We start from the raw sequence: 14,723 nt of genomic DNA on the forward strand, positions 1-14,723 counted from the left end.
AAATAGGGTGAGTAGCACATTATTTTGTGCGGTAACAAACCATAGTGTTGGCCAGTAGGTTACCTCTGCATGCTGACACATGCTAAAAATGCTATCTATCTATGCTGTAGCTTTAATATAATGCGTAATGCAGAGGTCTTCTGCCACCGTTGGTCTGAATAATCACACTGAGCAGGAAATGTACTGGAGGCAAAATCGTATTTCGCTTTATTTTTTTGGCCACCGCTCTGAATTTGGTTCCTGTGGCTGTGAGCAATGTTGGCAATGTGTTCACTGCTGCTGCAGTGATCATCTAATTTAACTCTCCATACTAAGTGGTCATTTTTCCACTGCACAAGCATGAGCTATTTCAGTTCTTCAGTGAAGAAATTGCTATAATTCAGTTTCATAACCCGTGTAATCCCCGTGGGAGGATTTCTCCTCCTCACACCTTTTCTTGCTTAAAGGATGAAAATATACAGCTTAGTACAGGCTAGGAGGCTGAGCTTGTGATAACGTACAGAAACGTGATAGTGTTCCTCAGTACCATCCTCTTCGTTGCTGTATGCTGTCTAAGCACAGTAATATCTAGAGAAACAATTAGAAAATTATATCCCTGGATTTATACCTTCAAAAAAAAAAAAAAAAAGCAACATACTTGGGCTGGTGCAGCTTATCCATATGTGGAACAATCATGACAATTATGGGAAAGTTGGTCATCTTATATCAATCTGCTTAAGAAGTTGTTGGTTTCATGAATAAAATATTTCCTAATAAACTTATTCAGTACCTTAGTTGTTGAAGACGAGTATGCTGAGCATCTTTAATAAATCCATTATGCAGGACCCAGAGAACTAGAGTAGATCTCCATTAGATTTTATGGTAGTAAATTTTTTTATGATATAGAACTGTAAATACTATTGAACCTTTTTGTAGGCACCTATGGCTCAAAGTTTCACTTGCTCTGTTCGTATGAAAGACAGTTCGGACCAAATAAATCAACAAAAGTGTAAAACTGCCTTAATTTGATAAATGCAGCTGAGCTTGAAAGAAATAGAAAAGTGGAAATAAGTATACTGGTGATTGTCATTACCTGAAAATACTTCTCCAAGATGCTGTGGTTCCTCCTGTGATTCCTCCTATAGTTACTGGAAACTTGTTAAATTTCTTCAGTGAATGAATTTTCTGCTCATTTATATTTTCTTGAGGTCAGCGTAAGTCATTAGCACAGAAAAACATCTTTGCTGTCTTTTGATCTTTTGGGGCTCGATATGAATTTCATAACCAGTCTACATTGTGCTTCTCTTTGGAAAATCTGCTGTTTAAAAATTCACATGTAAATTTAAAATTGTGAATATAGCATTCCCACACTTTTGGCCATTATAGCCCTACCTCTGCCCAGTTTTTTGTCTTGCAGACTAATTCATAGCAAACGAATTTTAAGTAACCTGAACACACCTGCTTCTTCAGCTGGGTGATAGATAGCCTACACTGGGAAGCCAACCACAGAAAATCTGTGTTTCAGCATTCTGCAAAGGCATATTTAGTGGATATTTTAAAGATAGAAAGTCACTTCTTATTTTCCGGCAGTTAATTTAATTGTTGTGTGAATCATTGACATCCATTGACTTTGTAGAGCTAATCTAAAGCCTACCACAGGATGGACTTTTGCCAAAGCAAGCAGTGTGGGGAAGCTAAAGCCAACAGTGGTGACACACCTGTCATAAACATATCAGAAATCAGATTTATTTTTCCTCTTTGCTATATTTGTGCAAAGATGCTGACTTCAATGTTTGACTGAGGAAAATCTGTCGTGGTGATCAGGGGAAAGACTTTGTAAACTGTCTCATTCTCTTTATTGTAATACTGAAAATGCAGTAATTCAACAAAGCGAAGAAATGCAGATAATTGTAAATATCTTGTGAACTGAACAGAACAAAAGCAATCCATGTTTGTATGCCTGTCCTAAGTTCTTGAGGCGGGAAAAGAAAAACAAACAATTGAACGACAGTATTTTCAAGTCACAAAGTTGCAAAAGTTTGAAGATTTTAGCTAAACCTGAAATAATTTTATGTTTCATTTTTTGCAAAACATCTTGAGTATCAAAACACTGTTACATTCCTATAGGGAATGTATAGTTTATTTATAGTAAGGGTAAGCCAGATTTTAGAATTTGGAGACCTTACAATTTTTTTATTTTAGAAGCTTAAAAATATTTAGGTGACGATCAAATTTAATGCGATGAGTGAAACATTACTTATAATACTAAACAGAAGATAATAGTCTGATTAATCTCATTTAGCTTAAATGAGAACTATGACAAATTACTATTTTTACTCCTGATTTATTATTTCATTTCTTAGTTCCATTTCCATGCTCACGTGCCTCAAGATCTTTTTTTCCACTTCCAGATGTGGAAAAGATAGAGAGAGTGTGTAGAAAACTTTCCAACTTGCTGTTTTGATGCCTGGGAATAAGAACTGAGGCAGAAGGCCTCGGAAGGCATGTGTCTTCAAAGACATTTGTCATGAAGGATCCCTTTTGCTTACCAATCAGCAGATGGATATTTCAGTGCGTATATTCTCCTGACCTCGCTACTGATGGAGATGAAAAGCTGAATATTAATCATATAAGTCAATACCATGCCCTGTCACTGAACTAGGTAAAGTGTATATAAGGCTTATTAGGTATAATAAGAGCAAATTCAGAGCTATGGTATCCAGTAACATGAAGAGTAAAGCAGTTTACTGTTTGAAGACAGTTTCCAATTCTGCATGTTACGTGAAGAATATTTACGCGTTGCCAATTGGTTTGGATTTAAGTGTTACAGAGGTTCTTCTTTTCTCTTCTGGTAGGTATCCAAGGCTGCAGCAGACTTACTGGCATACTGTGATGCTCATATTGGAGAAGATCCCCTTATTATTCCAGTGCCTGCATCTGAAAATCCCTTCAGGGAGAAGAAACTCTTTTGCACTATCCTTTGAGTCGGTTTTCAACTAAAAATATTGTATGTTAAAATTTGGTATCAGTGATGCATGTTTTTGGATTTAGCATATTTTCCTCAGATACCAATATTTAACCTAGAATGACAGTGTTTTTAGAAGGTAGTGCATTTCCTGTTAATAAATAAATAAAATAAAAATAAAAATCCTAAAAAAAAATCAAGGTAATCCTTATTTTTCAGACCAGTGCATAAATTTCATTTCAGTTTTCATAAAGACTCCGTGGTTCTTAATGGAAGTATCTAGTACAGTATCGAGTTGTAGATATCTTTGCCAGTCATAGATTTTTCTGAGACCTAAATGAGTCATACCGACTCTGAAGCTATTTTTAACATTCTTATTTTCTTCAGAAGATGAATTTAATTCATTTGCCTTTACAAATTTTTATCTAAAAGGAGTAGTGTGACCTTTCCACAAGAGGCACTATTAAGGAAAAAATGCCAGTGATCTACGATGTTTGGAATGGTCAGTCTTAAACAATAAGTGATGTTTTATAATAAGTATGTTTTGTGAAGGCTGTAGTAAACTTGACTACAGAAACAATCTGAGTTAGGAAGTACTGTAACTACAGGTAAAATGAAGAAGTATAGTTATATACTACGACTGCATCAATAAAACTGTGGGGAAACATGGCTGCTTGCATCTTATTTTGAATGATGATGATATAAAGTATTTTAGAACGTGAACTGATCTGTAATGTATCATGTCTTCCTATGGGGCTCAGGGAAGGGTGTAAATTCTGCCCTGATTGGTACTGGAAGATGGATTACATTTTCTAAGCAGCTCTCTACATGCTTTCACCATTTATGGGTATGGAGAGCAATAGTAAAATAAGGTTATTTCGGAATACTCATCAAGACCACCATGCCATCAACAGGCACTATGCTTGTATGTTTTGAAGCCACAGACTTTAGGCATTGTGAGAAAAGTTACCAGCAAGTTATTTGCTGAGGTTCTGAGAGGTTTTTTCTTACGGCTTTGTCTAAAGTGCAACTCAAGAAAAAGAATGAGGTATGGAGGAATATGAATTAAGCTCGATTGAGGCACCTGATGGAAACAACTGGTTTTTTTGTGTTGTTTTTTTTTTTTTCTCTTTGATTTCCTTACTTCGAAATGAAGTGAAAGCTCTCTATCCTGATATATTAGGAGAGGTACCTCACTTCTACGTGTACAGTGGAAATTTCCCTCCATAAGAGTGCATATGAAGTCAGCACCACAAGTGAGGCAGAAAACAATTTTGTTAGGAAATTCTATTACTCAGTAAGTCAGTGCTTCAAACAGCCGTCCATAATGGAACAGAAACTTGGATTCCTTCTGTGCCTTAAGTACCTTCAAGCTGAGGTGCCAAGTCTTGTGATATACTTACGTGTTCAGTTTAGATGCTAAAAATTTGGTGGTTTGATGAATGAAGTTTGCATTTAGCCCAAAGAGCACGTTCTTGCCTCTTAATGTATTTTTAGCATTATGTCTGTTTTACTGTTTTGTGCAGGAAAAATACAACATTGTCTTCATTGGTCAGGTTTAGCTTTCTTTGCCAATAACTTGAATAAATAATATGATGCAGCCACCCGCATTCATCTACCAGAGTGCACACAGATGGGTTTGGACTGGGGTTCTGCTGCAGGCTAGCTCCTTCACCAGATCAAACACCAAACCTACATATTTATTCGTGAAATATTCTTGAAAAATAACATTTTACCATATTATAGTAGTATTATCATAAAAAATCATATTCCTTGTAACCAATAGAGTTTCATGATGCCTTTCATTTAAAGGTTTGTTTATTCATTTGCCAACTGAGCTCATCAATAATCTAGTTAGCACAGAGCTGTTTCACAGTCACTATTCTGAAAAACAATCAAACATCTCGAGTAAGTCTTTTTATTTAGGCTCTGTCTTGGCTCCCATTCCAAACTTTTAACAATATTTATTGATGCTTGTCATGCTCAGCTTTATTTTGGAGGGCAGAGAAACAGGCTTTGGCTTACTTCAGCAGTGAAATAAAAATGGCTTTCTGAAAACATTTGTTAAAAAGGAGCAACAAAATGCTTAATAAGGTTCTTTAGGGAATCCTTCCTACACAGTAAATGGCTCGGTAACTGCTCTGATCACCATGACAACATTTTCATTTGTTCTTCCACTTGTATGGTTTTCACTGGAACAGCAAGGAAGAGGAATATAGGACATACTGCTTAATTCTCAGAGGCTTTGTAAAAACTTGCATTTGTGTCTCATCATTAACACTCCCGTCTAACATAACAAAATTGCTGCAGCTTATTACAGTAGTGCAAATAGCTTGCTTTCCTTTTCCAATTAACATCTGAAGTCTTGAGATTGAAACATTTTGTGATAGCTTTGAACATCACTCATTTCAAGAGCTGTATTTGCAAAAATTCAGTGTTACCCAGAAAAGGTGATTGATTGGTTTGTACATAGGATTTTTCTGCAAAAAGAAAAGAAAGAAAGCTTTTCTTGAGTGGTTGTGAACATACTGAATCTCTTATAAGCTTAATAGCTAGCTTCCTATGTTTGTGGTTTCTTTCATCAGTTCTTGAGATAAAAATTCTCTCTTAAGGTGGCTTCATGCTTCTCATGTTAAGGAAGGAAACACACTGAGTACTGTAAATTGTGTATTTATTATAGCAGATATCTATAATGTACCTGAAGAAGTTAAACTGTGTAAGCATAACACTTCCTTGGAGGACAGGACAGCCTTCTCCAATATCACTGCACCTTATCTGCTAGTTCCTTGAATAAACATATACTACTGCTAAACTGCTGGGAGGAAAACGGGTAAAAAAGAAACCTGGAGGATGAGAAGTTCAAAATAATTTTTACATCTTTGGATCAATTAGGATCAAAATACTGTCCCGCGAATGAAAAGGACATCATCTGTTGTTTTTTTGTTTTTTTGTGCCAACTTGGTCCAAAAATCAACATTTTAAAGAATGTCTTTTCTTCTTATTCCTGCAATCCATAAAATGTCCTTGTCGTTATTGCATTTTTTGCTGCTTTGACATTTGATTTAGCTAATCTGCTATTGATATTTGTGTTTCAAATATGCTCAAACAATCTACCTCAAATTCTACAAACAAATACCTAAAATTTCTTGAAGATTTTTCTAAAAATAGGTGCACATCGCTTCATTAAGTACAACATGTTTTCAAAAAACAATAAAAAACAGTCCTCCAGAATACGGCTTTGTCCAACAGAAAGGTTTTCTAAAGGCAAGAAGCAACGAGTTTTTATTTGCATCAAACTATCTGATTTGGTTCCCACTACCTTCAGTGAGAACAAGACCAGGCCATTTACCCTTCTAGTGTTGCACTCAGCTATCAGAGCTTTATTTCATATGCCAGTAGACATATTACTGTGTATTTCAGGCCCAGAGAATAACGCATGTTCACTGTTAACAGTGCAAGTTGCAGCTGTCGTCTCATGTAATGAGAAACTTGGAACAGAATTGGATTGAAGAAATTTCAACATTGTTAGTAAGATTTCTTCATATTCTTTCTTCCTTGTGTCTGTGCTGTGATGAAAGAAGACTTCCCATTGGTAGATTAGTAGTAAACTATAGTGTATCAATATTACCTGTAGGGCTGGCTGGTCTCCATTCCTTAGATCAATCTCCTTGTTTTATGTTGAATTTAAAATGTAATCATTTTGATATTGAAATTATTTCCTACTGTATGGTAACTGCTGAGTCACAGCCTGAACCACTGATCGAGCACCTGGGGAAAGGACCGGTCAGCCCTGGGAGCACAGGTGAAGGCAATTGAGCTGTGTGACCAGAAGGGGTGGAGCTCAGCTGCACATCTCTTAGACCTCATTTAAGAGCTGACTGAGCTCTAATTGGAATTCTTGGTCTTGTGGAGTTTTTTTTTTTTTTTCTGTGGGCCCAGGTTCCCTGGAGATGGGTGAGCAGTCCTTTTCTCCTTCCTTTTAACACCTTTCTATTGTTAGCCCTCAGTTGTTACGTGTCTTGTATCACCTTTCCATCATGTTGGTCTTTCTGACTGTTATACCTACTCTACTATATATCAATTTCCTCATCTTTGTTTTCTTTATCGTGCATTAAATTAGCAGCAAGCTGCTGGGCTACTGATAGCAGGTAGGATTTTTAAGCTTGTCTCCATGAAGCTACGGAGAAAGTAGATGAATAAACAGAGGTAAATTTAAGTTAAGTTATTCTATGTTGCGCTACAGATTAAAATAAATATGAACTTTGCTGTTAGTGACGCAAAGGTAAATGCAGGAACCGTTACCAGGAGGCTCTGAGAGGCATGGTAACAAAGAACCTGTCAGGGTTTAATGAGACAGCAACATTTTGTTGCAGAGACTTACAACGATACCATTAGCTGTAGCAGAAGGAAAGAACAGTCAGGAACATTAATGCAGCAATTGTTTATTGAGCTGAATTTCTTTTGTGAAAGGATTAACAAAAAGTGGACTTTGGAAAGGCCTGAAATATCAGCTTTCCTGTATTCTTGTTGAAAGAAGATAAAAATCTGTATCCATCTTGTCCTAGAAAATGCCAGGGTTATAGCTAATCTTTGGGGTTGCTGGATTTCTTTCTTCAAAGAGACTAAAGGAGATGTGGGGGAGGGGGTGATTCCTTAGAAATAAAGGTTTCTTGTATTGAAAAGCAATAATGAGTTTAAGACATTACACTGTCTTAAATAGTACTATAAAGTGTGGAAAAACAGCAGGCAAAATTACCAGAGTGCTGTATGAAATGTTAAAGGCATCTGCATATTTAATCTTTGGGGAAAGTGGTATTTGAAATATACATTACATATTTGCATCTAATTTAATTCAGGATTATGACATGATTAAATTAAGTACATCAAAAAATACCAGAACTGTTATGGGAAGAACTTTTCTGTCTGTTACAGGAAGATGTATATATGAGGCATGAAGTAGATTTTCACCACCTACATTTGTGAAAGCACAAAAGGAGCAACTTTACCCTAAAATAGGCTTTTTTTCCTTCCTAAATTTCTTTTATGAGGCAGAAATTGTGCAGGATCGTCTATGACTGCCACCTACTGATACACTGACAAATAGCCAGCTGAGACAAAAAAAAAATATCAAGCCTCAACTAGAATGGCCTACAAAGAGTACTTTAAATTATTAGGTGCTGGACAGCAAGCACTTCAATTTTCACGGTCTGCACTTGGTAAGGTATCACCTGTAACTTCTGAGGCTTCAGCAGTTCAGTTCCAGACTTCTCAGTTTAGGAGAAAATGAAAGTTGAATATACAGATTGGCTAAATAGGTCGTAAGAAAAAAGAACAAACAAAAAATAACTGAAACTTTGTGACAATCTTTGAGGATATGAGTTGGAGTTGCTGTGTATTTCCATCCTGAATTGTGTTTTCCAGTTTGAAACATTACTCTTCTTCATTACCAAACACAACCAGTTGTGCCACTATTTCCCCTTTTCTCCTTTCATCAGTGATATCATTACAAACTGCCCTGAGTTGTGGAACAGTGAGCCTCTGGTAATGAATTTTGCATTTTGCTTTCCTTCCTCTTTGCAGAACTGTGCAAGAGCTTTCATGTGGCTGGGAGCTGCATTATTCCTTTGTTCCTGGCTTCCGTTTGTTGTTGTAGTTGTTGCTTTTGATGTTTGTTTGTTGCTTAATTTTATTTCTGAGTACTATTTCCCAGTTATTATAATCTAGGAAATACTTTTCCCCATACTGCAGGGTGAGAACTCAGACAGAATGGAACATACACCACTACCTATGTTCAGAACAGTATTTTACTGAAAATGCGTGAGGTATGGCATAAAAATCTGTCTGTTACGTGTCCTCTCACTGTACTATACCCTGTTGTGCCTTTGAACTTCAGGCTGCATAGGACAGCCCTTTGTTCTTTGTATAGCGTACTCTAAAAAGATGCACTGTTGTGGTGGGCTTTCTGTGTGTGTGTGTGTGTGTGTGAAAGGAAGGGATGACCCAGACTTTCTGTTAACTTTGCATTTATAGAAAAGAACCACTGTGACTTTTAAAAGTCTTTCAATTTGCCATGGCCTTAAAAATCTTTACAGTGTAACTGTTTCTCTCTGGCAAGTGTAGCTCACTTGAATTTTTCTGTAAAACTGTTCTTACCTTTCTTGTTGCAAAGATTTTTCGCTACTGATCGTGATTCTTGTCTGAGAGATTTCCCTGAAGAGAGCATACGAATCTTTCATCGTATTCACCAGAACACAACAGATATGAATTTCCAATACATATTTGTGGTGTTGATACATGAATGTAATTGTATTTGTATGATGACAGTCATATCCTCAGAAGATTAAGAAGCAACTTCAGATATTAAGATTCTTATGAAAACAAAATCTAAATGGAAATGCTGAGAATATAAGGAATGTCTTGGTAATATCCTCTTCAAGGTCTTTTCTACTCAGATTGTACGTGTTTGCTTCAGATTCTAGAAAGCATCTACAGAGAGTAGCTATAAAATATCTATTTGACAAAAATCAGGAGGCTGTAAACAATTGTCTATACCAGCTTAAAAAAAAAAAAAAAATTGCAACAAGACCGAACACATTCATGGGTATAAAAACAGTATCTGAACACAAATATATTAAAAGATCACTACAGTGGTTAAGTTAAACTCTTTTAAGAAATGTCAGAGCTAAATTTGTTTATGCAACTTGCACTTGCCTCTCTAATTTGTATGCACTACTATTACACACTTACACTGCAGGAATTCCCACAAGGCATGGTATAGGCAGTGCTCAATTAATGAGCAGTTCTTCAATACTGTTTTGGCATCTTTATTCATCGTGTAGCCCCAGGCCTGATTTACTTACAAATTCTGCTTTCAAGGCAGAAGCAGACCCTGATGGACTCTGCTGTGGTGCTCATGAGTGACTGCTTCACAGAGTATCTCCACAGTACCCTGCAGGAACAAGAGGGTGGAAGTACTCCCAGTACAGTGCAAAGCTGAGGCAGAGGCTGAGCAGGACAGGTGAAATTGCCAGTCCTCACCTTCCCAGAGTGCTTTGCTTTTTCAACACATGAAGCCGTATTTCTCACTTGCACTTCAGCTGCAACTCCTCACCGCTACAAATTGGAGTGACTTTTGCAAGCCAAGTGCCCAGAAACGGAGGGAATAAAACAGTGTAGAATACTTAGTTTCATGATTTTTCTCCTGCCCCACGAGGCAATGACAAATCCAATCCTCCTGAGTAGCAATGAGCCTACCTTACACTTGTAACACTGTTTCTTTCGTGGGCCACCTCATTCACACGGCATCTTCTGCAACAAATGAATCAGCCATCTGGTGCATTCTCGCATCCGTTCTAAGTAGGGTAAGCACTGTGTGGGCTTAAGAGCCTCCAGTCATGTAAAAATAAGCCTGTGTACTGTCTATCCAATGACAGTTAATAATAAAATGGTGATAAATAGCACATAGTCAATCTGTCTTGTAATACCCTCAGCAGCTTAATGCTCTGCCAGCTGAGTGCTTAAAAAGCATACTTGCTGCCATAGGTCTCTGCAGGACTTCCTGGAACCCCTAACTTCTTGTATCCACATCTTCAAGCCTTTCTACTTCTTGTTGAAAATAGCTGTTTGTTAGCTAGACACAAAGCATCTAACCCCACCGCTGGCTGTTGCCTGGTTATTGGCTGTTTTAGACTAATTCAGCTCTCTGCAAGACATTCCTGTTTGTTCTTTGCCTGTCAATGTGTTGTTGCTACCATATGGGCAGTTTTGAGTCTATTTCTATGTTTTTGATTGTTCTGATAATCACAAGGAGTTAAATGAGAACTGAAACTTATTATTGCTGTATTGATAGATCTGGATCACTGTGGTGCTCTGCAAAACGGTTTTGTGTGGCTGTTAATGTGAATTCTTGTGCAGGTTGGGCTGATTCTGATTAACAAAAATAAAACTGAACAACCTCTTCTTGCCAAAACATTATAAGGATTATTCTAATTTATCTCCCTCTACAATAAAGCATGGCGACTTCTTGTCACCACGATGCTCATGTGGCCTTTTGGTGAGAGGAAATGAAATGCAGAGCTCCATCTTACCATGAAGGAAAAAGAGATGAGGAATTTGGATTACCTTTGCCTGAATATGCAAGAGCTGTTTCATTGACAGGTTCTTGCAATGCCAGTGAAAGGAAGACCCTACAGGACATTCCTGGATCTCAGTGAAGCCATTCTAAACTGTGGCTCCTGCTACAAATCAGAGCTGTGTGCCTGTACAGGAAACATCAAGGAAGAAGACCAAGTTTGGATGACATAAATCATCAAAGCTTAAAGGCTTACCAAACTTCTCAAATTTGAGTGTAAAACAGATCGTTGTCACTGCAATGCTCAGCCCAAACAGCGACAGAGTGAAATAGCTTCAAGAAGCTCCATTCTCCAATTGGGAAGCACAGGACAGCCTTCATTAAAAACCAACAAATAAATAAATCCCCTGGAATAAAACCAGTGCAACTTATGATACCCCACAGTGCTCTAGTTTTGGTGGGTCTTACAGATCCTAGCTACGGGTTGTTTTAATACCAACTATATGAAGGGAATGTGAGATTTAGTTCTGTAGCAACCAAGCCCTGAAGCACTGTGGTATTGCTATGGAGAGTCCAGTCAATGTGGTTTCTGTGAAGGAAATGCTGCCTTTTTGACCTTCTTAGTTCTTTGAATCTCTGAATAAGGGGGAACGGAGAGTAGAATCAGTAGTCGTAACAAATCTGGACTTCTTTTTTTGTGTGTTTAGTAAGTCTCTCTTGGGAGACTATTAAGGAAAGTAGCCCTGGGCAAAACACTGTTAGATGCTTGCTTCTATGCAGTGTACAAATGAGCACAGGCCTGATGCCACACTAGCTGCACACTGTGTGCTGTGCAAAGCTTTCTAATAGGATCTCTATTCCTCTCTACATCAGCTCTTAGACTTGCCTGGTCACATACCGTTGACTTGTCTTTCCTGCTGCTAGCTGTATGAGCTGGCAGCCCTTCAGAGAAACAGCCTGCCTTCCAGAGATCTTTTTTCATAGGAATTCCTTTCTGTCCTCAGCAGACCCCAATTATACTGACTCCATTAATAGCCAAGAAGGGGAGTCCAGGGTCTCACCTGCTTCTGTACTTCACCCTGATCTGCAAGCAGAAAGGGGAAGCAGGGAGGCATTGCTTCCATTTGTGAAAATAAACAAGATCGATATCTTCTGGAGATCCTAAGGAAAGGATTGGTAACCCTCAATGCACGCAGTGAATCTAGTTATGAGTTTATCTTATGAGAATTATGTATATGGGCTAACAAACATTAAAAATCTGAATGCTGCAGACAGGCTGATCATGCTATGCAACTGCAGCTCTGGTGTGTCAGAAAGGACAGTGCCTACCCAGAGACATTATGCAAATTTAACAGAAGCATCTTGAGTTTGCAAGCAGCCTGGGGACTTACATTTCGGTCTCTTCTCTCTCCAGTTACTGTGCCCAACATGTTGTTCTGTGCTTCGTGTGCCAGAGGGACAATCTGAGTCTGTAATGTCAGAAGAGTACATCTGCACAGTAAGAACAGGATGAAAATTGTATGTTTTGACTGAATGATACATTGTGAATATATATCATTGTATAGAAAGCAAGGTATTGAGGAATGTGATCCTCTGTTTTGTCTGCAAGTAATTATAACTCCTGGACGTGTTTATAATTGAGTTCCCATCAGCTCACCTGCCTATGGAGAAAATTTAACACACTAAGTATGAGGAGTACAAGCAAATGTACAGCAGCGATAGCTGTTGGACCTGCTGTTATTTCTGCAGCTGAACCTGCTGAAAGGCAAGGCAAGTGTAAATAGCCATTAATACCAATAGCATATTTGTGCAAATACTTTACCTAGTGCTATTGTTTGCTGACAAATATACACTCAATTGCATATTAAATATGTTTATGTATGCAAACACAATAAAGCAGATGTATTTCCAACGTGTTTTTTTTTCTTTTTATACCCAAAATACGTATGATAAAGTCATTGATTTTTCTTTTCAATATCTCACTCCTGTTGAAAAATGAATCTTAATTAAACTATGTGAAAGGACTTTAAATGTTTTCCAATCGTTTTCACAGCTTGATTATTTCAAGAACAGATTTCGGCTTCTTTTCTACGAACTCAATCCTTTCTTTTAATTATAATTCATAAAGGTTCATAGAGGTTCAATGACTAAATTATGTGTTTCTGATAGAATAGCTTCAGGAAGCATTCATTTAAGCCTTAGGGCTATTACACAATAACTTTTAGTTTATACATTTGCTTCTGAGAAGCTTATTTATCCACACTGCTTTTTCAGGTAGATTCACCATGCAGAAAGTCAAGGAGACCTTTCTCTTTGCTGTCTGTGTTCAGAAGGACCAGATAGATGAATATCTATCTTCTCAAGGTATCAATAATTTTATGCTCTCCTTCATCCAACATTATTGAAACTTGTTTAATCGGGGTGAAGTTACCCTCATGGCTACCCAGCTTCAGCGAGTGGTGGCTGTGGATTAGATGCAAGACAGAGAGATTGGACTATTAACATCTCCTAAATGCCTTCCCCAAATCAAGAATATTACCATCACTTCTTGGCCATTGTCATGTCATGGTAATGACATATCAATTGCTTGAAATTCTCCATGGGACTGTAGCCAAATAATAGATTCCTTGCTGGAATGAAGTATTTCACTCAACTGGTTTTGAGTGCTGTCATGTTGATGCAGTTCTCTGCCAAAGTGAAGCACCCTCTTGCCTTTATTGGATTAATAAAGGATTGTTGTTCTGGAAAGTGATGCTGTTATTATACCATGACTTTTTGAAGGAGACCCTCTGCAGATAAATCTAGTGTTGCACAAACAAAGATGAACCAGGAAGGTTGTTTTCTTGCTTTTCTCAGCTGTGCTGAGTGCAAGAACGCAAATCACAAAGAGCCTCACGCATTCCAAGCGCAACTGAGGGCAGCCATTCCTGGCAGTGGGACAGGCCTGCACGACCTCACGGCTTCGTGGCCTTGCCATCAGCCACGTAGGAGAGCTGAGCTGCCAGCAAGGGAGGTGCAGGTAAAATGGGGTCTGCGGCCGTCTGGGAGCTTGCTCCAGGTGCAGCGTCCCTCCTTCGGCTCTCTCTGTGGGACCGCCACGTCTGTCAGCTCTACGCGCTGTGCTAAGGCATCTTCACCGCGAAGCGCTCCCGTTTAACTCGAAGCCCTTTTTCTCCTTTACGCGGAGCCGCGCAGAGGACGGGCTGTCAAAAAAAAGCCCAGCCTGAGATGAGATGCCCACACGCAGCCGTGCCAAGGGCGCGCTGGGGCGGCGGGGCTGCGGCACTGAGGCGGGCGGCTGACACCGCGCCTCAGCTCAGCGGCAGCGAGCCCAGCGCCGGGCTCGGCTCTGTGCGGCGCCCAGCCGGATGGGCGCACGAGGATTTTTCCAGACGGCAGAAATCTGGAACGCAGAACGCGCGGTGCCAGCAGAGCGGTGTGCCAGCAGACAGCCCTCCCTCGGCACTGTTATATAAGGATCTCGCGTCAGCGCTGATGTTTTGGTACCGTGCGTAAATAAAAGTTGCCGTGAGGAGAGAGGGACCCCGGGGGATTCCCGCCCCGCCCCGCCCGAGGCACGGCTCGCTCCCGGCAGCGGAAGAAGCCCTGGGGCGGCCAGGTGCGCGGCTGCCGCCCGCCGCCCTCGCGCACGAGGGGAGGCGAAGCCCCGCTCCCCCGGCGCCTCCCCGAGGCAGAGGACGCCGCTCT

General features: G+C 39.3%; 1 protein-coding gene across 4 annotated transcripts in view; it reads left to right on the forward strand.

Moving 5' to 3' along the window:
* LOC100550123 (guanine nucleotide-binding protein G(I)/G(S)/G(O) subunit gamma-4) overlaps positions 1-3,140 on the forward strand; it is a 98,139-nt gene extending 94,999 nt beyond the window's left edge. For all 4 annotated transcript variants that reach the window (XM_085219696.1, XM_085219693.1, XM_085219695.1 and 1 more), the window contains one exon: positions 2,835-3,140. In XM_085219696.1, coding sequence (XP_085075822.1) covers positions 2,835-2,963 — 129 coding nt within the window. In that variant the 3' untranslated portion in view covers positions 2,964-3,140. The remainder of the gene's footprint in view (positions 1-2,834) is intronic.
* Positions 3,141-14,723: the final 11,583 nt, after the last annotated feature.

Source organism: Meleagris gallopavo, chromosome 2, assembly GCF_905368555.1.
Source record: "Meleagris gallopavo chromosome 2, MGAL_WU_HG_1.1, whole genome shotgun sequence".
NCBI lineage: Eukaryota > Metazoa > Chordata > Aves > Galliformes > Phasianidae > Meleagris > Meleagris gallopavo.